General features: G+C 40.1%; 1 protein-coding gene across 1 annotated transcript in view; it reads left to right on the top strand.

Moving 5' to 3' along the window:
• The window catches only part of LOC307152667 (uncharacterized protein), a gene marked incomplete at its 3' end in the record, with an annotated part of 180,746 nt that overhangs the window by 68,962 nt on the left and 84,786 nt on the right, over positions 1–26,998 (top strand). Inside the window, exons 11-16 of the mRNA XM_079861493.1 lie at positions 2,706–2,903; positions 3,126–3,266; positions 8,243–8,491; positions 14,286–14,469; positions 22,488–22,867; positions 23,804–23,932. Coding sequence (XP_079717619.1) covers positions 2,706–2,903; positions 3,126–3,266; positions 8,243–8,491; positions 14,286–14,469; positions 22,488–22,867; positions 23,804–23,932 — 1,281 coding nt within the window. The remainder of the gene's footprint in view (positions 1–2,705; positions 2,904–3,125; positions 3,267–8,242; positions 8,492–14,285; positions 14,470–22,487; positions 22,868–23,803; positions 23,933–26,998) is intronic.

Genomic DNA, 26,998 nt, shown 5'->3' with positions numbered 1-26,998 from the left:
ACGCCTCTGTTCGCGCGAACAACCAATGAACGTCCAAAGGTCTGAAGCGGGAAAAATGTCTTTGTCTTAGTTCCCAGTTTAATTTGCATGTTTTATGGCAGCGTTATTATGTGATCAGTTATACTCTAACGAGGGTAAAAATAGTATCATACATTTTACCAGATCCTGATGCATACATTTGGTTCCAGTACAAGGAGAGCTTTACGTGGGTACCGAATTAGATATGTTTCGAAGGTACACGTCGAGATAGATTATTATTCTGTAAAAATAAGCTTAAAAGTTAAACTAACAACCTAGGAATAAAATGAACCCAACATGTGGTGTACATTGATAAGTGGGCATTGAAGATTGGACTTTAGAAAGATCCACATGGCATATCTAAAAAAAGGGTGCACATCTGAAACATTATTCCTTTACGGTTTACAAGAATACAAAAACCCATCACAGAGAAGAACAATCATGAAAAAGAGAAATTACATTCAGGCTTACATATTTCTTCAATGGTTATACATATAAAATATCTAGGATGAACACCTAATTCTGCTCTTCTGGCTAACATTCCGTTAGGTAATAAAACACAGTTCCACACAGGGGGGAAGGGATTGCCAGAGAATGTTAGTGAACCCTCTCTAACTAAAACACTATTGATTAAAGAATACATTTCAAAACCACACCTCTAGAAAATCATAATTATATGGTTAAACGAATTAATAAAACATGCGTACAGGAAGATCAAACCCAAATCTGAGTTACATACATTAAAACTATATTTCTATAGGAGGATGTTGATGTGTGTGTGTGTGTGTGTGTGTGTGTGTGTAGAAGGTTTCAAGTTTCGTTATCTCTCTGTGGTCCAGAGAGGGGAAAGGGGGGGTTTAGAGTCCAGAACTTATCCTCCAAGGTGCAATTTAGGTCGTAAAAGTCAATTTGTTCCAGTCTTTATGGAGCCTGGCGTATGATTTGTAATTTCGAAGTCAGGAGGTTACAAGCTCTGATAAGCTTAGCAAAGAACGTTTTGGGCAGGAATGTGCTTAGAAAACACAGAGAGTCCGAATTTGTTAATTCAGAATCAAACGAGCGAATGATTCAAATAGCCAATGTTGTTACATATATAATATAAATTATATATAATATATATATATATACACAGTATATGCAAATGTTTCTTAAATATACATTCATGTGTGTGTATTTATATATAGAAAATAATTATACACCGTACTATGTAAAAACAAACTTTTATTTTGGATGCGATTAATCGCGATTAATCGTTTGACAGCCCTAATATATGTGTGTGTGTGTGTGTGTGTGTGTGTGTGTGTGTGTGTGTGTGTGTGTGTGTGTGTGTGTGAAAAGTTTGGATACTATTTTATGTATTTTGCAAGAAGTCTTATGCTCATCAAGTCTGCATTTATTTAATCAAAAATACAGAAAAAACAGTAGCCTAATATTGTGAAATATTATTACAATGATGTTCTTTTTAACTTTTTATTAATCAAAGAATCCATAAAAAAAAAAGAGCTTCATATATCATCATTTTAGAATGATTTCTGAAGGATCATGTGACACTGAAGCCCCACAAAGTGACAAAGCAGAGAATGTGGAAGGTATCAGAACACGTCTTTCTACTTAGTGATAAGACAGTATGTTTAATGCCTTAAACGTAGAAAAGGTCTGTTTGTGATTAGCCTATTTATAACACAGTGTTGTCACGGTACCAAAATTTCAGTATTCGGTACCAATAATACCAGTGAAAATCTACGGTTCTCGCAGTTCGTACCGCTTTCTCCTTTCCACAAGCGCTTGCTCTCCCGTGGCGTCTGTCGTTGCTATGCAACCAACAGAGGCGCGCCTGGAAAAACGAGCGCGGCGCGTTCTATTATCTATTATAAGCGCGCTTACAAGTGGATTCAGAGCCAACGCATATTAGCAGCGCCGCCGGTCGCCATGTCTAAGTGTTTTTTGGTGTGTAAGTGAATGAAGTGAATGTCGTGATATTACTGATCATGTGAAGATTTTGCAGTGGCGCTGAAAATCCGGCGCTGCGCCGCTGGTGAATACATTGTAGGGGAAACACTGGATTAAGTCAAGCAACCCAGGTGTCGGACATTAACCTTTATATCCGGAACAGTGTCATGGTCCCAAGTTAAGCTATGATCAGGTGAAGGTATGGGTGATACTGTCAGGCTGATTGGATCATTTGAATGATAGTGTTATGCTGATTCTTGATTGAATCAAATCATCCCTATGCTTTGTTTTGATTTATCTCCACCTCCAAAAGTCCCTCCTCCTTGTAAATGTATAAAAACTATACTGTAGAATTCAGATAGACTTTGGTGACTGCAGCTACCGACAGCTCGTGTTCTCAATAAAGAATCCTGCTGAAGAAAGAACCAAGTCTCCTGGTCTTCGAAAGCTGAGTTTCCAACATACCGATAAACATGGCATCACGTGCATGAATATGCATATGCAAATTATATGCAGATGAGGATATGCACAGTAAAGGAGGCGTTGTAAGCTCATATATGGTTATTTCGGGGAGGAGACGCAGGTTCACAATCTTCCTCTGACTGTGGTTTATAAAGGGGATTCTGCGCAGGTTCTGGCGTACGCTCGCTTTTATAAGTCCGACACTATGTACACTTTTAGTAATGTTTATAAATGAGACCCCTTGAGTTTACCTGATGTGTTTCTTTCCCTGTCAGTCAGTGGAGGCAGTGTCTTGCGTGTGCACACTTTACGAACTGGGACTGGGTCTGGCCAACCTGAAGAACAAGAAACGCTTTGAAGAACTCCATCTGGGCCCTCTCTGCAAGATCCCTCTTATCCACCGAATGTTCAAAATAGATGCAAATACTAAAGATTATGACGTACGTCAGATTACAACTGTGGACGTTCTTAAGGTGAGTCAGCTTGGCATTGGCTGTGTTCTTGACCAGTGTTCAACATACTCATTGATTGAATAACTTTATTGTGCCCAGGGGGAAATTCTTTTCCACAGCACTGCACTTGTTTAACACACACGACATAACCAATATAATAGGGAAGACACAATACAGAGAGAAAAAAAAACAATTCCTATACATCTGCATTGACGTAACGCTGTGGTTTTCTGCTTGCTTTAGAGTCTCAGAATATTCCGGAGAAGAAGCATGACACCTAGATTTGACCTTGCTGATTTCCTGAAGCACCTTGCAGACCATTATAGCTGCGAGTCGCCTAATGAACTCGGCATCAGAATCCAGAGTCTTGGGTTGCCCATTTCGGTAAGATTCCCTATTGTTGTTGCCATATTTTTTGGGTCTGTCTTCTTTTTGGGTTTCTCTTTCGGAAATGTCTGATTCGGTGTTGAGGGTTCTCACTACAAATAGGGATGCACGATATATCGGCCACCATGTCGGTGTCTGCAGAAAATGTAGCTGAGATATTAAAGCTGATAAACAATGTATTATCTCCTTCAGCTGAGACGCTTCAGATGCCACTGTTCAACATGATGGGATTGAGTTGCTTGAAATATGATTGAATCACTTCAAAAAGGAAAATAGAGTTCAGTGCAACATGTGCAGCGCAAGTCTGTCATATCGGCTACATAAAATTATAATGAAAACATTATTCAGGGATGTGATTCTTCCGGATAAATCCGGAAATCCGGCTTTTCCGACCTGAAAATGATGCTCTCGTAAATCATGCAAATCCGCTTTTTTTTTTATTTTTTTATTTGGGTCGTGGAATTAGTAAATTAGTAATCAGGAATTAGTAAACAAAATGACCGCTCACCCATGTCAACGTTTTTGTGCCTCTGATTCATGTCTTCATGTCACTCCGAGTCCGCTAGTAGTCCATTCATTTTTCACGATGGAACTTCCTTCAGAGCAGAGCTCCACCAAAGAGCCTGCACTCGCTGCCGAAGGTTATCTAAAGTGTGCTATGAATTTTGGACGTGTGGGGCGAACTATTTCTTTTCTTAGCTGAAGCCGACAACAGGACAAAATAAATGTAAAGAGAGACATAGTGGAGTTTCTATTATCGTTTTGACAAGTATAATAAATTCTGTAGTCTAAAAGAAAGAAAATCTAGCATTTCGAGATTAAAGTCGAAACAGTTCGAGAATACAGTCTTTCTGTAGAAGTTGCGTGTGTGCTTGCCGTTGTTTCACATTGCTGCACAGGCATTCATAACGGTGCGCGTCCACTGGCGCAGATCGAGTGTTTCCAATTCATGTGTGTGTGTGTTTGTGTGTGTGTGTGTGTGTGTGTGCAAAGAAATGCACTTGTTAAGTCGAACTGCCTCGAACATGGATCTACACAAAATAATAGCTTTTTACTTTTATCTAAGTATAAAGAATTATTGGTTATCGGCATCTGCAAAATGTTCATATCGGTGCATCCCTATCTACAAAGCATTGAAAATACATCCCAGGGTTTTTCCTGGGTCAAAATGAGGCGGAGGTGGTAAAATCCTAATAATGTATTTTAATAATAAAGTAATTAAATTTGTATTTTTCGTAGATCATCATATAGCCTAATGTGTTTCCAACATTATTTTTGTGGGTGGAGCTCGGTACCTCTAGGGGGGTCCGGTGGCAAGCCCCACCGGAAGAAAATTTGGTACATTTTAAAGATAAATTCATTAATCTGGTGCACTTTGAGTCACCCGAATCCACTGTTAAAAATAAATAATCCACCCGCCAACCGCCCATATTCTTTGATTTAGATATCTGCATCTGATCATCACATTACAATTATTCATATTCTTAGAGTTAAGCATGATAATATAGTAACATATCACACTGAAGTAGGCTGATTTAAAATGAACATTTATTTAAAATAAAAGTTCTTCTTTTGGCAAAATAAAATTTCCTTAATAGCCTAAACAGAGGCTTTACTCCCTTCAAACTTAAATTGTCAATGTTTCATTACATCACTGTTTGAAAACACTCAGAATAATTTTTTGTACCTTTTATAAAAGGCATTTTCCCCCTAATTTTATTAAAGTCCCTGTAAAGTCAAAATTAAGTATATGTTCTGAGTTTGTCACACCACAGAAAAATGTGTTATTAGCCACCCAGCCAAATTTTAATGATAAAAAAGCCGGCAAGTACATAAAATAAGCTATCAAAATCTTGAAAAAATGAGCAGTAGTCTCTGCTCTCAAACGCTGGGGGCGTGTCCGCTGGCTGCGCTGAAACCACGCCCACTCGCAGGAAAGCTCGCTGCCGTCGACTCACCACACTCAACTGTCACCACTACAGCCGAATGGATGCTCCTAGCAGCTTAATTTGTTTTACAAAGCCATACATGTTCGAGCCTGGACTACCTACTATAATTATAACATAAGCACACAAGGCAACTTACACTCATTGGTGGGCACACACTGCCGATGATGGCACCAGTTGTCGGCGCGACGGGAGGATGAAGGCCGAGGCGGGAGATAGTCGGTTCGGCCACATTCACCAGTAATAACGAATTATCAGTGAATGAATCCCAGTTGTCTCCGACGAAAGTTTATAAAACTATCCCATGTAAAATGATCACTACAGAGGCGGGTTTTGGCGGTGATCCTCAGCTCTCCATCAAGGTGGCTCTTCACAAAATTAATCCACCTCTTGTTGATATGATAGTTTTTCGGAAATCTAAATAAGGACACCGATCTGTTTTGTACGTGATCGCATCCAGGTAATACGCATTTCCGTGACGAAGGCATAGCTAGCTAGCAAACTGTAGGATGTAATAACTAATAGTACTGACAGTAACTCGCGATTGAGTTGCAAACTGATGTGAATGGGCTCCAGTGCGTCATCAAGTTGGGGCGTGTCCAGGAGCTCAGGGGCTCCAGTGCGTCATCAAGTAGGGGTGTGTCCAGGAGCTCAGGGGCTCCAGTGCGTCATCGAGCCCCCGCCCAAAAAATCCGGAACACAGCAACAGTGAAAAACTGTTTAACGGTCTAACTCCACAATTCAGTACTTCACAGTGCACAGTCTTTGTAATATGATTTAGCAATACATTTCTAACATTTATAATGTGTTTAGAATTTTTTTTTAGAATTGCCTTTACAGGGACTTTAAATGTATGCTCCATCTTTCATTTCAAATTCTTAAATTTGATCAATATGGTAAATGGTAAATGGTAAACCGTCTTAATGAGCGAGTCATTGAGTCATTCATTCAAACGATTCGTTCAATCGGCTGATTTATTCAGAATGAGGCAGTTTATGAATGGGTAATTGAAACTTTGACTCAACCGATTCGTTCAAAACGCTGAATAATAAGTAATGAGTGTTGCTGTGAGATGCGCGGTGGTTCTGCTGTGATCTTTGTTTGGAACTATTTTCGCTGCTGAAACAGAACAAAAACAGTCATTGCGTCTAAAATGTAAGTGACTTCATTTTAACTAACGTTATTTGTTTATTGAACTGTTATGAAATCAGTCTCGGTTTCAATCTTGATGGCATTCAGGAAAACAGCTCTCTGGTCGTGTGTAGCCTAGGCTATATTGTTTAACTATAATATGTTATAAATAACAGCGCGAGCCTCAACAGCGCAACTTTGTTACCGTCAGTACATTAGGTAGGCCTATATTATTATCAACTAGGCTATAGGTTATCAGTCGCCACTTACATTATATGAAATAAAACAGAATTATCCTCACGTTTTTGGTGATTCCCTAGTTATTTTTTTATTTTTATATTAAAAATTGTTTTAATCAGGGCATTTGTACGGTTGGGCAAGTAGTACAATTCTCTCTCACTTTTCCCTTCAAAAAAAGAAAAAAACACACGTGTCCCGGACACAGTCTATGGTCCCTGACAAGCGTTAATGTCGAGCCCTGATATGTTTTCCTTGATTGGTTTTCCCTGAAGAAAATTACGTTGTTGAAAACGAAAGTAAAAGAGTGACTCACGTTCATTGCGTTTTACCGTGATGAGAGTTCCGTGTCTTTATTAAACTCAACTCAGTATATTGATTTATGTATCATCCACCCTCGATTAATTGGAATGGAATGTTTTTATTACTTGGCCCGCCCGCCCCGCGGATGATCCGCGATCCGCGCAGCACTATATAGGCTACGGTTTGAGAATGGACACAAACCGCAACAGAACCGTCACGGTGGAAAAAGTGTAGTGGTGCAACGGATCATCATTGATCCGTGATCCGTTCGGATCAATATCTTCGGTTCGGCACACACGTGATCCGCGGATTGATTTATGGGGGAAAAAAAAGCACTCAACATTTGCTTATATTTGTTGTTCATTTAAACCGTTATGAACCGCAGCGAGCGTGACACCTCATTCGCGCCGCAAGACCTCCAGACGCGCGTAAACGCGTATTTACATTGACTTAACATTGAAATCACTCGCGCCAGACGCTCTATTCGCGTTTGGTGTGTGAACGCAGCACGAGGGTGAGAGCAGGCGAGAGAGAGAAAGAGTACCTGCGAGTGCGAGTGAGTGAGCGAGAGTGAGGTCTGCGGTCTTGGCCATTAGTTGATTTACTTGTTTTTGTTTAGGTAATACGTTGTCAAATATGTTTAAACTTAAATAAACTACCTATACAAGTAGTTATGTCTCTTTATATTAATGTGTCCTGTTATTGACATAATGCGCGTCATTGACAAAATGCGCAACCAGATGTTCGAATAGTTCGAATATATGTGTTTTTTTAGAGGGAATATTCAAACGTCATTTTTGAGCAATTTTGACAGCCCTATATGACAGTGGAAACACATCAAGCATTGGTCCATGTTTAAAGGAAGGAGATATGCCTTTTTATGTTGCACTTTAAGTTGTTTTTCATTAATTATGTTAAAAAGAAGATATTATGCCTTGTGCACTTTAAGTTGATTTTATATATTTTAATTTAATAATTTAAAAGTGTTAATAAACAAAAAAAAAAAGTTTTTTTTGCTGATCCGAAAAATGATCCGATCCGTGACTCTGATCCGAGAAACGATCCGAACCGTGAGTTTTTTGATCCGTTGCACCCCTAAAAAAGTGTATCTCACCATGTGACTGTCAGTCCGAGTTTTTTCGAGAGCCGGAGGCGGCACGAAATTTGACGGAGGCAGCCGCCTCATAATTCTCTATGCAGGAAAAATCCTGCATCCTTCAAGAATTTTCCCAAACTCTGGAACTGTGAAACTGTTGCGCTCTAAAATTCCCATCATTCTTAATCCAATGGTGGCATTTGTTGGGTCAGTACACAATATTGACTATAAGACTTTATTTGCTCATGCTGTGTTCTTAGATGTTGAATAAGGCATCGGCTGCTGAGTATTGCCACATGGAAAAGGCCAAAGAAACCATTCTGAAGGAGGTGGATGCCAAAATGTTTGAGATCAAGAAGAGCCTGCTGGATCCCACCCAAGGACCTGTGATCTACTCCCAGGTGGGAAACTCCGAGCTTAGGGACAAATATGCAAATATGTCCGCCACCGATGCAGTCCTGGAAGTCTTCAACAACTCTGAAGGCATCTTCAGTGAAACTATGACGAAGGTGAGCAACTTAAGGCTGAGTATTCGTTTGCAAGCTGTTTTTTCTTGTGGTTTGGATGTTTGATGTCTGCTAACCGCACTGGAAACGCCCAAGTACCTCTATTACTTTTGTGCATACTTACTAAAGGTTTTTCCAAAACTCCTAACAGTGTTGTAGTGCTTCAGACCAAATTCGAGGTAAAGGAGTAGTTCACTTCAGAATTCAAATTGACTGATAATTTTCTCTCCCCCACGTCATCCAAGATGCTCAAGTCTTTCTTTCTTCAGTGGAAAAGAAATGAAGGTTTTTGAGGAAAACACTCCAGGATTTTTTTTCCATATAGTGACTTCAATAGGGTCCAACGGGTCGAAGGTCCAGATGTGAGTTTCAGTGCAGCTTCAAAGTCTCGACACGATCCAGCCGAGGAATTAGAGTCTTATCTAGACAAACCAGCGGACATTTTATAAACAAAATAAACATTCATATACTTTTAACCACAAATTCTCATCTTGCACTAGCTCTGTGATGCGCGCAGATCGAGTCTAGTCTCGAGTAATAAAACACTGACGCATAGCCTGAGTATTAAACTTGAAGGTTATCTCACAATTCAGATGTTTTTCTTACAATTGTGAGTTTACATCTAGGAATTCCAAAACAAGCTTCGGTAAGATTTGCATATGGGCGAACACAATATAGCGGTGTAGTTTTGCTGCCTTTTGTTTGGAGCAGCCTTTACGTAAAAGTGTTTGTCTTTCTTAAACAGTTTGTCTTTCTGGTTGAGTTCCCACTTGTAATTATTATTCCTAATGAGATGCAAGGGATAGTTCACTCCAAGCTCTCTTATAAAGTACTCTTTCCAGACCTGCCAACATGTACACATTTTTCGTACTCGGCAAGCATTTTGATCCAAAAGTACGCTTGTACGATTCGCTGCTCTCTAGGTACGCATTTTGTTGCTTCTCGCATTTCGCCGATTTCAGTTTCTATGCAATCTATGACGCAGATTCTGCCGCTGAGCCACAGCGTGTAAGTGGAGTGAAAAGCTTTCGGCCAATCAGAGCCCTGCATGTTAACCCGCCGCCCACCTCCCCCTCCTATCCACATGCTTTGCACTCAATTCAATTCAGTGCCTCAAGCAAGCCAGACTGGCCGGATAAGATACCTAGGCTTTCATGCCATGGCTGAACCGCCACAATAAAAAGGTTCGAAAAACACAAAGATTTTTAGACCGCTATCGTGAGAGATGGCCTTGCCTCCAGATGTCCAGGCTACCTCATCATGCGTTCTGCACCGTCTGCAAGACGGACATCGACATCAGTCACCAAGGAGCAACAGGTAACAAACACAGTCTCACACACAACTACTCCCCATCCCCAGAAACATAATTATATTAAAAATAAAAGGGAAATGAGAAAAAAAACAAAAAAAAACGTTCAACGTGTCAATAGGCTAACGTTAGCTTATCAAACCGGCCATCCTTCCCATTAGTTGGGGAAATTAGTTGGCAGTTAGAAAAGTGGTTGAATGGCTAGAAATCTAGAAGGTTTTAGACAGGCCAGGTGCTGATTAACGTAAGATAAAGGTAACAATTAGGCTATTTTTAGCCTAATTGAATTTATGAACATTAAAAATTACCTTGACATCATAACAGGCAGTCCAGCTGTGACGAGCTCAGTTCAGTTCACGCGTTCATGTAGGCTAACATGTAAGGGTGGCGCTGCCAATAACGCACTTAAAAGCTGTCACAAAGAACCGGCAAAAGTAGCCTAATGATTATGAATAATGTCAAATATAGAAAGGAGACATTTTAATTGTTTATTAATAAACAAGTGTTTCCTGTATCAGTGTCGTGTCGACTGCAAAGATGAAGTTGACGATGCTGTCTCGCGATCTTCGCAGTAGTGAACGCGCCAGAGAGAAATGCACATTTCATACGGATTACACAAGCAGAGAGCAGTCTGTTTTCTTTCGTTTTGAATTGTTCTGTTTAAAAGTAGACAGGTCTGTGAGTCAAGCAGGCGCTGAGTTTCGGTTAATTTATGAGGCGAGCTCTAGTTCACGCCGGCGCCTCCATGTCGTGATTATCTCTTGTCTTCTATATTTACTTCTTATTTATTAAATCCAGGCAATTGCTTGATGAAACATTGATTAAAATTAAGATACAGTTTATACAAAAACGAAATTCACTTTAAAGAAAGGCTTTGTGCTTTCTGTTTGAGGTCTTTGTGAAAGTTTAAAGCAGTTAGTGCCGCTTTCAGAGCGCTCATGTCCGTAACGGAGAACTGTCACACCCCTAACATTTTTTCCTCATAAATGCGAACACGAAAAATAAAATAAAATGAATATTTTATGTTATGTGGAGAACCAACCCTTCTTCCTCCAGTGGGTAGTATTACTTTGGGTTTGCGCAGTGTAATTCAGAAGGCTAAGTGTAACCTGGTCTGACTCTCATCTTTAACACATTACTACTTAGGCCTATTTATTAGCTTACAGTCATTCATCCACTCCATTCCTCTACACAGTAATAATAATTTATTGTAATATAGAAGGTACTAGTGATGAGCCAAACAATGTATTTTAATGTAAATTACATGTATCCTTTGAATGAATTTTGCATGTTGATGTGTGTGTGTGTGTGTGCTACATTTTCAGATTGCAGACGCCATGTGGAAGGAACAAAGCACAAGAAACTGGAAAGTGCCATTGCCTCAGTCCCTAAGATCACCACAAAGTTTTTTGGAGATCAAGATCTACGGACCATCAGGGCAGAAACACTTTTCTCAAACTTTATTGCTGAGCACAATGTGCCAGTGTCTATAGCTTACCATGCTGGACCATTATTTAAGAAGATGTTTCCAGATAGTCAAATTGCCCAGCAGTACGGCTGTGCCCGAACCAAGACAGCAGCTATATTGAACACACGTTCCTCAAATGATGAACAGGTTATCAGTGACCTTATGAGCCGTTCCCCATTCAGCATTGCAACCGATGGTAGCACAGACATGGATGATGTCAAGCTTTTTCTTTTGGTTGTCCGTGTCTATGATCCCAGTGTTGGAAAAATAGTTGTAGTACTCCTGAAAATTGTTGAGTGTAGAGAGTCTACTGGCGAAGGGATATACAATCTCATTGACCAGGAACTAAACAAAAGGAAAATACCATGGGGCAATTGTGTAAGCTTTTCGGCTGACAACGCCTCTGTCATGCAGGGGATAAGAAAAGGTGTCGCAACATTCATTAAGTCACAGAATCCCCACATTTACATGGTCGGAGTGCATGCCACCCTAATGCATTTAGCTGTGGAAAAGGCTTCAAGGAGTCTATGTATTGACATTGAAGACATGCTCATCTTTGTCTACTACTACCTTGACAAGAGTAGCAAGAGGAAAGCTTTGCTGCATGACCTACAAATGCTGTGCGACACTGATGTGAGGAAGATTTTGAAATTATCCTCGACCAGATGGCTGGCTCTTGGCAAATGTGTCGACTCCTCCAGCAGTGGGAACCTCTGACTCTGTTTTTTGCTGAAGAGGCAGCAGGGAAGAAGGCAGCTAAACCTCTCACATCCTCAGCTCATCCCTCTCTGAAGAGCCCAGCTGCCCCTAAGCACCTACCTCGGGTAGCTTGCTGTCTCAAAGACTTTGTCCTCCAGCTTTTTGAAGACCAAAGTCCACCAGAGAAAGTCCAAGACCGGACCAAGCTCCACACAGCAGTCAGCTTAACCACCTAAGGGGTTTGACTTAAACCAATTTGTTTTTAAACAAAAAGAAATGGGCAAAAAACAGAGGGATCTGTCCAAAAATAACACAGAAAAGGAAAAGAAGATAAAAAAACAGAGGTCACAAAACCACAGAGGTTGTATGCTTTCTTGACTGACCCACAGTCCAAGCTGTATGCTCTTTTTTTTAAAGAGAGCTATACCTTTATTTGAAACCGCAAATCAGAACCTGCAGAAATAAGAGCCATGTGTGCCCATATTGCTGCAGATATTGGAGCTACAGTTGCAAAAAATGCTTTTGACGGACGGCAAACAGCTAAATTCTCCTCACTGACATACTTCAGAGACAGGTTCCCCTGCTTCTTGGGAAATGGTGTTACAGTGGATGAAGTGGAGGAGGAGTTTCGGCTCTTTCAGTCCTCCACCTTGAATGATGGTTTTCTTACCAAACGGGCTGATGAAGCTTGGAGAGAATTAGGTGTGATGGAATCAGGAGGGAAGAAACTTTTTGCAAACATTTCCTCAGTTATGCTTGGGGTGTGTGTGATTTTTCACAGCAATGCAGACTGTGAAAGGATTTTCAGCTTGGTCACTAAAAACAAATCACAATGTCGTGCTAGCCTGAGCACAAAGAGGCTTAGTTCTCTTGTGACAAGAAAAGTCATGATTGCCTCCAAAGGCAGCATTTGTTACAAAGAGACTTTCACTGACGCACTACTTAAAAAAGCCACATCTGCAACCTTTAACAAGTTAAACGATGCAAAAGTTTAAACACTATGCATGGTAAATTATAATTTTGTTTTTGTTTTTAGAAAACTGATTTTGATATTAATAACTGCTGGTTTTGCACATTTATTTAATGTTTTGATTTATTTATTTACAAAGAATGTCCTCAGTTTACTTCTATTTCTGACAAGATGTTCTGTTGGAAGAAGTTTCAATGGGCTATGCCTCCTGTACAAAATGTTCGGAGTGATTGCAGTAATTGTATAACATTTATGGTCTACTTGTATATGGTTATGGAGTAACTAATAAATCTTAATTGGTGAAAGTATGTAGTACTCATAAAATTTCTTGAAGGTTAGCAGGTATGTCTTTCTCGTTTTGTTCCAAACCAGAATCTCGTACTTTCTACTTACCAAAACCCAAAAGGAGATTTTATTTGCTTGGTGTTTGCAATTACGACTGGAACTGAAGCTTTCAAGCTTCAAAAAGTGTGTGGATGATGTTGAATTAGAATTTTGGGTGAACTATTCTTTTACTTCATGCTTCATTCCTGGTAATTGCAGTGGTAATTCCTTTCAGTTGTTTAAGGATGTAAATGGGTTTAACGATGAGAGTAGGAGAGGGATCGGTTGCTTTCCTCATTAATGTGATGTCACACTCATCATCTGCTAATCCCACACAGAAATGTTTCTCCAACGACTTGCATCATAACCATTGAGTCTTTATGGTCCTCATGCAGTTGCTCTTTTGATTGACCTTTCCCTCTTCATTCACTTTAAGCCATTCTTTGTACATATCCATGAACTTATTCATGCCATTTCTGCTCTGGTTTGATTAATTGCAGGGTTCCCACGGGTCCTTGAAATCCTTGAAAGTTTGTGAATATAAAAAAAAAATTAAAAATTCAAGTCCTTGGAAAGTTTTTGAAAGTAAACATACACAGATACAGGCCCTTGAAAGTGCTTCCATATGATTCCCTCCGATCCGCTAATGTGTTATTCCGCCAACACTTCGTGGCCTATGCGCACTAGCTTGCGCATTTACATTAGTTACGCGCGTTTACGTGTTACGTTAAGTGTTTGCCGCATGAGGTACTTTGTGTTGTACGTTGGCAATGGCATGACGTTCACGCGTGCAAAACTGTAACAATGTATCTTACAGGGTAACACGATGTAACCTTGCTCTTACTTGAAATGTTTCCCACATTAAGTCCTTGAGTTTGAGGGTATTGGACCTGGAAAGTCCTTGAAAGCTCCTTGAATTTGAAGTTAACCGAGGTGTCGGAACCCTGTAATTGAACATGAATGTTTCTACTTTATAACGTGTTATGGAAACGACTGATTGTGCTTGTTTTTTTGTGTGTGTCCTCAGGATATTCAGGCATTCCTGACATGTGTAATGAGAGACAGGCTAGCTAGAGCCCTATTCCAGCTTGCTATATGCTGTGGCTCCTTGGACGCACCTCAGGACCTGGTAGATAAAGAGAAACCTCAGATAAAAGCAGAGGCAAATAAAGCTATGGAAGAGAGAGCAACGGAGATGCTCCCCACTGAAGGTTTCCACTTCATCACCTCATTAGTCATCTTATTCTCCTTTTCAGTTTTAGCACCCTCTAAGGTTAAGGCCCTGATGTACTCACAGCAAAGTCTTTTTTTGTCCTCCGCTTAGGGTTTAAAAGTGAACATCCAACGGCATTTAGATGAATATGTCAATATGTGCTGCTCTTTCCTCTCATTAACACAATAAACACACAACAGAAATGAGAAAACAGCAGTTCAGAAAGCATCTTCTGTTCATAGAGATGTGGAAATGTTTATATTCAGACTCTCCTGTCTCGTCACGTTTATTCATACAGCACTTTATACAGTAGATGTGTTACAGTATTAAACATGAACAACAATATCAGTCTCTTTCACTTAGTCACAGCTTCAGTTTCTACTAGGGGTGTAACGGTACACAAAAATCACGGTTCGGTACGTACCTCGGTTTTAAAGTCACGGTTCGGTTTATTTTCGGTACAGTAAGGGAAAGAAATGCAAACATTAAACTGCAGGTTGTTTATTACTATAAACTTTTTTTAACAAGTTGTTTACACTTTTTTATAAAATATAATAAAATAGATATAAAATAAAAAAAGAATAAGAAATAAAATACTGCTGCAAAGTTCTCCACTAAATAAAACACTCTCAGTCTCAAACCAATATCACATAATAAAATATAATGAAAAATATAAATAAATAACTATCATTACAGTGCAGGAACAGAAAATAGCCCTATATTAAAATAATATTAAACAAATATATTAATGTATTATTATTTTTCAATAATCAATCAACATAATCAATTTAAGATTTTTTTTCCACTTTTTTAATAATTATCAAAATAAAATATAGTCCAAAGCTATAGTACAAAGCTATTATTACCAGAGCATGTGATCAGAGCAGGTCATTTTACCATTGTTGCCAGCATGACTATACCAGCTCAGCAAACAGAAATCTAAGTTACTACTGAGAAATTTCACCTTATTTGAGCGGACTTTGCTTTTCCAGTGCGTGATCGGTACATGATTGGAGTGTTTGGGCCGTTAACGACAGAGCAGAACGCGCAGCGCAAACACGGACTCGAACATTGAGCAGAGAGCGCAGCGGGTCGTCGACACACACACACACACACGCGCGCGCGCGCCACGGAACGGAGAGTGCGGCGGCGCACACGAAGCGGAAAAGCTTTTTTTTGGCCTGCAGTCTATTTCATTGTTACAGTGACGACGGGTAAAACACTGGTAAAACCAGAGAATGTCTAATAGGAAAAAACATTAGAATCAGCTGCAGGGCGGGATTTGCGCTGAACGCGGAGACTTCCGCCACTTAATATGTTCGTGTGGAAACACGAAAATGTACCTATGTTCCGCACACAAAATATTGCATTCAGTCATTCGGTACACACGTGCACCGAACCGAAAGCCCTGTACCGAAACGGTTCGGTACGAATACACGTACCGTTACACCCCTAGTTTCTACTAAAAAGCGGCTCTTCAGTGTGTTCATGTTTTTACTCGCCTCTGAACAGAAGAAATTAACCAGAGATTCACACCTCAAAGAAGGCGGAGCCTCTGAGCCACACCCACCTTATACATCATCATCACACCGACCAATAGAGACAGAGCACATTCAGGCCACGCCCACACCGGGGGGGGGGGGGTGTCATCAATCCAAACGTCTTTATTGACTTTGTATTGTGTGAAGCTGCCTCCTTGTTATTTCTGACTTGTAACAAAAAACAAAACGATGTCTAAAAGCTGCTATGTGACAAGGTGTACTGCAAACAAGCTAAAGAAAACAGAAATAAGTGTTTATAAGCTGTCGACCCCAAAAAACGAGCGTTTAAGGACACAAAAGTGGATTCGTCACATTCGCGGCAGCATTACGTCTGTTTCCTGCACGCGAAACAGGAGGAGAGAAGGAGAAGCGAGTTGGTAAATGTCAGTTCAATTCTAAGTTCATTCTTTATGTGCATAGAGGTGTGCGATGTGTATTGTCTATTATGATATTGTAATCATTGTTTTAACAATGTACGCGGCACTGCGAGCTGACATCGATTTTGTCCCTCGTGCTTTCACTGCATGATGTGTGCAGTTATAGGTATGTTCCCAAATTAGTTTTTATCTCATATTTATATCATATTATGTTGTTATCATAGGCCTATAATATCACATCAGCAAGAGTTCTGTTTTACCGTGCACAATTGCAAATGTGATATTTATTTTATATAACAGTTAAATTAACAATAAATTAACATTGTTACATTTTATAAACAATATTGTCAGTATTGTTTGTTTTTCCTTTATTTCGCTGACGAGAATTTCAAAATGAAGCCATAGCAGAGTCTCAATGCAACAGACAGCGATGATTTTTTGAATGGAATCCGAGTTTTGAACGAATCAATGTAATGATTCAATGAACAATCACTTGCTTCTTTCCCGAATGAATCAGCCGTTTGAACAAATCGGTTGAATGAATGACTTCCTCAACTCACTTATTAAGACAGTGACTTGCCGCCACCTACTGGCAGTTTTAGTTTCACATTTAAAGTAGCCTACCCTGTAATTAGAGCATCAAAATTAGAAATCAAATTTAGCAATCTCATAGCTTTATTTATGCAATTGTAAATGTAGTGTAACCAGATCTGATGCCACTTCTGTGTCACCTCTGCACTGCAAAGATGGACTTTGATTTAATGATTTAATTTGACTGTTAACAGTGGTATTATTTAATTATTCTAATAGAATTTAATTTGAATGTTAGAATTTGACATGAAAGGTGATGCATACATCTACAAATTCAAAATGTCCATTTATATGTGAAAATGCCCCTGGAAATCAATTTAAGATGGCAAATATTACCCCTTAATTAAAAAAGGTTAATTTCTGTCACTGCTGTGAACTGACCACTGCATAGAATATGAAAAATATGAATATCTTCGCCAGTCAGCTGTCAACAACAGGTCTAAACCAGCCATGGCACCAAGCACAGAAACACAATCAGCAAAATATTATCTAATTATTATCAACAAAACTTTGAAAATATTGAGACATATTTTGTCAATGTTGCACACCCCTAATGCATGGTATTAATTTTGATTTCTTCGGGTCTTAAAGGGTCTTAAAAAGGTCTTAAATAGCCTTAAATTTGACTTGTGTGCAGAAACCCTGAAGTTATTTGGGAGCTGACTTTGCTCAAAGAGGTAGTGAAATGAAGCAAGATGATCTGATAGATAGAGTTAAAGAGGTTATAAGAAAATATCCAGCTGCAAGCAACTCCATTAGTGAACTGGAGAATGGCTACTCCCTCTTATTTGGGTCTGCACTGCCGTTAAAAACCTACTCCGTTTGTCCAGTTGTAGATGATAAACAAGCAGGAGCAAAGTGCCTTGACAGTAAGAGTATATACAGTTATATAGACAAGTACATAAACAGTTCCTTGTTCTTAAAGGGATAGTTCACCCAAAAATGAAAATGGCCCCATGATTTACTCACCCTGAAGTCATCCTAGATGTATGGAATTCTTCTTTCAGACGAATACAATCAGAGTTATATTCAAAAATGTCCTGGCTCTTGCAAGCTTTATAATAGGAGTGAATGGGCACCATTTTTTTTTAAGTCCATTTAAGTGCATCCATCCATGATAAAAGTGCATCTATCCATCATAAAAGTCCCAAACTGCTCTGTGGGGGGGTTAATAAAGGCCTTCTGAAGTGAAGCGATGCATTCATGCAAGAAAAATATCCATATTTAAAACTTCATCGACTAAAATATCTAGCTTCTGGCAGACGGACGCACGCAAGTCGACTTACGCCAAAAGAGTAGCACTAGAACTTGACGAACAACGTAATGACGAACGCAGTTGCCCAGCCCTGTGTGTTTGAACCGCGAGAGGCGTCAGTTGCCGTCATTACGTTGTGCGTCAAGTTCAAGTGTTTCTCTTTTGGCGCAAGTCGACTTTTTAAACATGGTTTTAAATAACTTTTAAAAGTTTTGAATATGGACATTTTTCTTTCATGAACGCATCGCTTCGCTTCAGAAGGCCTTTATTAACCCCTGCAGAGCCGTGTGGAGCACTTTATGATGGATAGATGCACTTTAATGATGGATAGATGCACTTTAATGATGGATAGATGCACTTTTATCATGGATAGTTGCACTTTTATGATGGACAGATGCACTTTTATGATGGATAGATGCACTTTTATGATGGATAGATGCACTTTTATGATGGACAGATGCACTTTTATGATGGATAGATGCACTTTTATGATGGATAGATGCACTTTATGATGGATAGATTCAATTTAATGATGGATAGATTCACTTTTATAATGGACAGATGCACTTTTATGATGGATAGATGCACTTTATGATGGATAGATTCACTTTAACCCTCTGAGGTCTGAGCTGTTTTCTGGGTCCTGGAGGTGTTCTGACATGCTCTGACATTTGTGCTTATTTCTGTTACTTGTGACATTTTCATGGCTAAAGTCTAATTACACTGTATTCAGCACAAACTCTGCTACAATAATTTATCAGCAGCATGTATGTAAAAGTTTGTAGTTTTGAGATAATGACATTTATGCGTGGTTTGTGAAAATACAAAAAAAAATTCTCACTGAAATAAGGTCATGAAACCCATACTGATTATTTCTTCACAAGACTTTTGAAAATTGTATGACGTAGCCTAGAATATTTGCTCCAAAACTATGTGAAAATCACCCTGACTGCTCATTCAGATAAGACAATATATTGATTTAAAAATTTTACGACGTGTTTTGTGTGAAAAAGCTTTATGCGGGAGCTCATTAATATGTAAGCTTTTGACACCTGAGAAAGACAAAGAACCTCCCCTAACGGCCCTATTAGGAGCTATCAGGCCCCTATCATTCTGAGCAACCTTGCACAAAGAATGAGGAGATTTAAAAAAGAATGGCTTTTAGATTTTTTAGATTTTTTGGATTTATTTACAACACAACATAATCCAAAGATACAAAACAAATGACAAAAAAGCACTCATTGAAAACAATTATCCAAAGACAGAGACCTTTGTGCCATTCCTAAAAACATTGTACATACCTTTCATTTCCAAGGTTTTGGATTTTCACTTTACCATGTTCATGTACAAACTCATGTGAATGTTGAAGTTAGCAGGAGTGGCATCTGGGCCCTGAAAGAAAAAAAAAAAAGTGAACAAACTGATATCAAGAGAAACTATAGGCCTGCATGATTTTGGGAATAAATTTGAGATTTTTCTGGTTAAAATTGCTTTTTAAAATTCACAGAATACACACATACACACACACATAAATGTTTCCAACAATATATAATATAATGAACACCAGGTTTGTTGTGCCTTGTAGGCATAGGCTATGCCTATGCATAAAATAATAATAACAATAACCATATCAGCCTATAAATCTTCCAAAATATTTCAGTAACAACTAAGCTAGAGAAAAATATATTGATTATCATGTTACTTCTAATGTTTCCATTCGTTATGATGATATGAAATGAGATAATAGTAAAAACATGAAGCCGTTTGGTGCTTTTCAAACGCGATCGCGATCCAAATATGATACATTCAAACACGATCGCGCTCAAATATAAAACATTATGGTTAACTTACCATATACATATCTACATTTGAGCAGATATCCACAAACACAGTAACAGTAAACACGGGTCTAAATATTATAATATTCACCATATATCTAGCAACAGTTCAACTGCAATGTGAAATTTATGCAACAATAACAAACTAATATGTAAGAATTTCTTACCTTACATCTTTCTTGTCTTCAAATCGCGTTCTTCTTCTTCTGAGGTAATTCCAATGTAAGCTCAGGCGCGTCTAAAAGCAGAGACTTGTGAAGTGTTTTGGTGTTTTGTTTCTGAGGTAACGAGCGCGTTCGCGTTCCATGTGGAGATTTGCATGTGAATATCTTTTGCGCGAGTGGGCGTGTTCAAATTAAAAATAATTAGGAAGCGTTTGAGAAGCTGGACATCTTGTTGGTTTTATACAAATTACTTAAACAGAGAATATTTGTTTTCAGTTTGAATCCGATCATTTAAAAGTGCACACTTAAATGTTTATAAAGGTATATGGCTCATAAATGTGTGACTAGTATTCGCTGAGTTTGGTTTCAGTTTATAGACGTGCTCAAGAAAAAAAAGTTCACCGCGACGGAGAGGCAGAACGCACACCCTGTTTATTTTCTTTATTTTACAAAAGCACAATTTTTTGATTTGATTGTAAGTGGACACCTACAAAAGTAAAAATATCACAGATTATTTTTTTATATTTCTTTTTTCTGTATGACCATAAATGACGGAGAAATTTAAGTTTATAGTGCTACAATGTGAAGAAAATACGGCAAAACGCGCCGGCGCGTTTGCCGACCTCAGAGGGTTAATGATGGATAGATTCACTTTTATGATGGACAGATGCACTTTTATGATGGACAGATGCACTTTTATGATGGATAGATGCACTTTTATGATGGATAGATGCACTTTATGATGGATAGATTCACTTTAATGATGGATAGATTCACTTTTATAATGGACAGATGCACTTTTATGATGGACAGATGCACTTTTATGATGGATAGATGCACTTTTATGATGGACAGATGCACTTTTATGATGGATAGATTCACTTTTATAATGGACAGTTGCACTTTTATGATGGACAAATGCACTTTTTTGATGGACAGATGCACTTTTATGATGGATAGATGCACTTTTATGATGGACGGATGCACTTTATGATGGATAGATTCACTTTAATGATGGATAGATGCACTTTTATGATGGACAGATGCACTTTTATGATGGACAGATGCACTTTTATGATGGATAGATGCACTTTTATGATGGATAGATGCACTTTATGATGGATAGATTCACTTTAATGATGGATAGATTCACTTTTATAATGGACAGATGCACTTTTATGATGGATAGATGCACTTTATGATGGATAGATTCACTAATGATGGATAGATTCACTTTTATGATAGACAGATGCACTTTTATGATGGACAGATGCACTTTTATGATGGATAGATGCACTTTATGATGGATAGATTCACTTTAATGATGGATATATTCACTTTTATAATGGACAGATGCACTTTTATGATGGACAGATGCACTTTTATGATGGATAGATGCACTTTTATGATGGATAGATTCACTTTAATGATGGATAGATTCACTTTTATAATGGACAGATGCACTTTAATGATGAACAGATGCACTTTTATGATGGACAGATGCACTTTTATGATGGATAGATGCACTTTTATGATGGATAGAAGCACTTTTATGATGGATAGATGCACTTTATGATGGACAGATTCACTTTAATGATGGATAGATTCACTTTTATAATGGACAGATGCACTTTTATGATGGACAAATGCACTTTTATGATGGATAGAAGCAATTTAATAATGGATAGATGCACTATTATGATGGATAGATGCACTTTTATAATGGATAGATGCACTTTTATAATGGATAGATGGATAGATGCACATTTATGATGGATAGAAGCACTTTAATGATGGATAGAAGAACTTTAATGATGGATAGATGCACTTTTATGATGGATAGAAGCACTTTTATGATGGATAGAAGCACTTTAATAATGGATAGATGCACTTTTATGATGGATAGATGCACTTTTATAATGGATAGATGCACTTTTATAATGGATAGATGGATAGATGCACTTTTATGATGGATAGAAGTACTTTAATGATGGATACTATGCACTTTTATGATGGTTAGAAGCACTTTGATGGATAGAAGCACTTTAATGATGGATAGAAGCACTTTTATGATGGATAGATGCACTTGAATGGACATTTTTTAATACAACTTCGATTTTATTCGTCTGAAGAAGAATGTCATACACCTAGGATGACTTCAGGGTGAGTAAATCATGGGGTCGTTTTCATTTTTTGGGTGAACTATAACTTTAAGTCTTTAAAAACACATTGTTGGCTTTATTCTTGTAGGACCACAACAGAAGATTGATGAGGAAGCAAAGAAGGTTCAGTCCAAACCTGTGGTGGATGAACAAGTGGTTCGGCCCAAGACAAGTTCAATCGTCCCTGGTAATCTGTCCACTAGTGACTTCCCAGTTCTTGGTTCCAAGATGCCCAATGCTGAGGAGAAGAAACTGAAGGAGGGAAGAGGGCTTGTCTTCTATGAGTCCTTCTACAGCCAGATGAGGGAGGTTCATGGTGCAAACATGAGGGCAGCAGAAGCCTTGCTGGAAGATGAAAACAATGTTGGGAGACAGAGAAAGGCCATGAGCTCAAGCGAAGTGAACAGTTTGGCGGAGGATGTCATGAGAGCCCTTGCAGCCGAAGGAGAGCATGTGACCATCGAGAGGGTTTGTGTCTTGGGAAATTATCCAGACCTTAGTGCTGGGCGGTATGACCAAACATTTATATCACGGTATTTTTCAAAATTATACCAGTTTCACGGTACATGACGGTGTATTATTTATTTTTTTGAAAGCATGACCGGGTGTTAACCACATTTTATTCTGATTGAGAGAGGAAACACTGCAGTGGATTGACTCAGAATGCCCTATTTTACTGTCATGAGTGAATATTGTAGAAAAATCCCACACTAGTATTAATACGCTCGATGGTGTTTTATGCCCCCAATGGCTCCTTAGAGGCAGCTAACCCTACCCTACCCTCAACCTTAAACCTACCCATCCCCTCGCTGCCTGGAAGGCAACGTTGGGGGCATAAAACACCAAAGACCTATTAATACAGGTTTGTAAGACCCCATAAAATGATGGTGTTTACAAAGAGGTCCAGCAGGAGGCGCTCATAAACGCTGCTTTATCAGGAAAGATAAAGAAAGATTGAATGAAAATAACATGGAAACTTTTCTAAAGACAGTCAGTTCCCTCCAAATACATTCATGTAAAAACACCCGTGCCGCGTCTTGACTTTGAAACATGCAGTGCTCATGTTTATTTAACAATGTCAAAGCCTTCTGGAAAATCTATTTGTGCCGGGCAGTGTTGATATTGTGAACCAATCAATGGGAAACACTGTAATATAATTTGACAGCTATTAATTATAGTTTAACCTGTCCATCTTCATACATCTGTGCATCACCACACAGTGCAACAGTGAAAAGACCCTCTCAAACAGTGTTGCGCAGTGTTGATATTAAACAATCATATCATAACAAAAATAAACACCGGTATTCGGTATGAACCGGTATACTGACCAGCACTATCCAGACCTATTTTGTGCTTATCCCAATGTCAATAGCATGACTAATTTTTTTTTTTATATTGCCAAAGGTAATAAGCAGAGTTTGCTCACTTCTACAAGTGTCTACTTTGGAAGATTTGAATGTGGACGCTCTTCGGCATCTTCCTGCAGTGCAGAACCTTCAGCGCACCATCCAGGAGATCAATCTGTACATTGAGGTATGAGGTCTACACAAAAGTCCCAGTGTAGGTTTGCATACCTGCCAACCTTGCAAAAAATGTTTGCGTACGGGGGCGAGGGGGATGGGGGGGGGGGTGTTGTATGGGCGGTTTGGACGACGACACGCATGCATTAATTGCATTGCATATAATGTGTGCTGGTCAACTAGTCTAAAATTAAGAAACCCCTAGAGCACAGTAAAAATATATATATAAAAAAGATAAAAACATAGGAACATTGTGTACAATTAAGATTTATTTTCCAATATCCAAATATTCAATTCAATTCAATTCAAATGTATTTGTATAGCGCTTTTCACAATACATATTGTCTCAAAGCAGCTTTACAGAAAGTGCATTTCAGAAATGTACATAGAAAAATACAGTTAGTTAATCATGTATTAATTTAGGGCATAACATATCGCCAGCGTCGAGTCGTCTCTTCACAGGAGTCGAGTCGTCTCTGCACGGGTGTTGGGGCATCTGAAGGTTCCATGAGAGGCTGGATACAAACTGGAGCTGACGAACTATTTACTAGCGTCCTGAGATAACAACAGAAAAGCAGATGGGAAATAATTAGCATAGCTGCTGTTCATAATATTAATGCATTCGATATGATTCAACTGTAGTATAAAAGGTAGTATTATGCGAACGCTTGGTTAAAGAGATGCGTCTTTAATCTAGTTTTAAACTGGGACAGTGAGTCTGAGCCTCGAACAATATCAGGAAGGCCATTCCAGAGTTTAGGAGCTAAATGTGAGAACGCCCTCCCTCCTTTAGTGGACTTAGATATCCTAGGAATGACCAGAAGCCTTGAATTTAGTGATCTTAAAGAGCGCAATGGATTGTAGGGTGATAGAAGTTCTGTTAAATACCCAGGAGCTAAACCATTTAGGGCTTTATAGGTCAGTAGTAGAGCCCGACCGATATATCGGCGGGCCGATATTATCGGCCGATATTAGGCATTTTCCAAACTATCGGTATCGGCATTTATAACGGCCGATAAATAAATATTTAAAAAATAAAATAAAAGCGGACGAAACACCCTGCAACCATGTTATGAGTGTTGGCGCTGCATTAGCATAGTTTGTCCACCAGAGGGCACTCTACAAGGAAGACTGCTAACATCAATGAGCTTGGAAATCACAACGAACTTATTCTGCCTAAATAAAGTAATGATTACTGTATTTATAACTAGCATATCTGTTGTTCCAGTCCCTGCATTGTAAAACGTAAGTTAGGCACGCGAGGAGTGAACATTTAGACATAGAGAAAAAGTATCAAACATAGCAGCTAGCCTGTGCATAAAAGTTAGCTTTTCTTTTACACGTGTGTGAAATCCAAGTCTGCGTTATTGTAGGGGTAATTAACACATGGTTACCGAGTCAATCGTTCCCTGGGATGCTTTTTCATGAAAATCGAATGTAAAGAGTTTTATCTCTAAAAACAGATGATTTTTTAACGCTATTATATGGGGCACAGAGTAAGTAAAAATTAAATCGCTAGTTAATACCACTAACAAGGCTCAAAATAGCCTCACACTAACACGGTAGCATAATGAGGGTCCCTACATGCAAACCGAAGCATTGAGAACTTTGTAAGTGTACAGACAGTTTAATAAGAAGATACTTTATAAAGACAGTACATTACGCGTTTACAGCCATTCGTCATCTTGGAAAACAGTCTCGACTAATCGAGTCACGAACGCCGCGCTAAGTGAGCTGGTCGATAGGAATTACGTTTGTGAAATCTAACGTAGCACGGCGTTCCATCGGACGGCCAGGGTGGAGACCTCCCCTAGGACGGCCAGGGCGGAGATTTCCCCTCGGGTGGCCAGGGCAGAGACTTCCCCTCGGTCGGCCAGGGCGGAGACTTCCCCTCGGGCGGCCAGGGCAGAGCAGACAGTCCATCTGGCGGCCAGGGCGGAAACGACTCTTCAGGTGGCCAGGGCGGAGACGACCCCTCGGGCGGCCAGGGCAGAGCAGACAGTTCATCTGGCGGCCAGGGCGGAAACGACCCTTCAGGCGGCCAGGGCGGAGACGACCCCTCGGGCGGCCATGGCGGAGAAGACCCCTCGGGGGCGGCCAAGGCGGAGACGACCCCTCGGCGGGGCAAGGCGGAGACTTCCCCTCGGGCGGCCATGGCGGAGAAGACCCCTCGGGCGGCCAAGGCGGAGACGACCCCTCGGGCGGCCAAGGCGGAGACTTCCCCTCGGGCGGCCAGGGCAGAAAAGACAGTCCATCTGGCGGCCATGGCGGAAACGACCCTTCAGGCGGCCAGGGCGGAGACGACCCCTCGGGCGGCCAGGGCGGAGACCCTCCCTAGGTGGCCAGGGCGGAGATGACCCCTCCGGCGGCCATGGCACAGGAACAGACACTGGCTCAGGAACAGACACCGGCTCAGGAACAGACACCGGCTCAGGAACAGACACCACCGGCTCAGGAACAGACACCACCGGCTCAGGAACTGAACAGACACCACCGGCTCAGGAACTGGAACACACACTGGCTCAGGAACTGGAACAGACACCACCGGCTCAGGAACTGGAACAGACACCACCGGCTCAGGAACTGGAACACACACTGGCTCAGGAACTGGAACAGACACCACCGGCTCGGGAACAGACACCGGCTCGGCGGTAACCATCTTGTCCGAAGACACAGGCTCGGCAGGCGTGACGTGAACAGGCTCGGCGGCGGCCATCTTGTCCGAAGACACAAGCTCGGCAGACATGACGTGAACAGTCTCTGTAGCGGCCATCTTGTCTGAAGAGACAGGCCCGGCAGACGTGATGTGAACAGGCTCAGCGGCGGCCATCTTGTCCGAAGACACAGGCTCGGCAGGCGTGACTTGAACACTCTCGGCGGCGGCCATCTTGTCCGAAGACCTAGCTTCGGCAGGCGTGACGTGAACAATCTCTGTGGCGGCCATCTGTCCGAAGACACAGGCTCGGCAGACGTGACGTGAACAGTCTCTGGATCGGCAGACGTGACGTGAACGGTCTCTTGATCGGCAGACGTGACGTGAACGGTCTCTGGATCGGCAGACGTGACCTGAAAAGTCTCT

This window comes from Squalius cephalus (assembly GCF_949319135.1).
Source record: "Squalius cephalus genome assembly, chromosome: 24".
Lineage (NCBI taxonomy): Eukaryota > Metazoa > Chordata > Actinopteri > Cypriniformes > Leuciscidae > Squalius > Squalius cephalus.
This window is presented reverse-complemented; position numbering and strand designations above follow the sequence as displayed.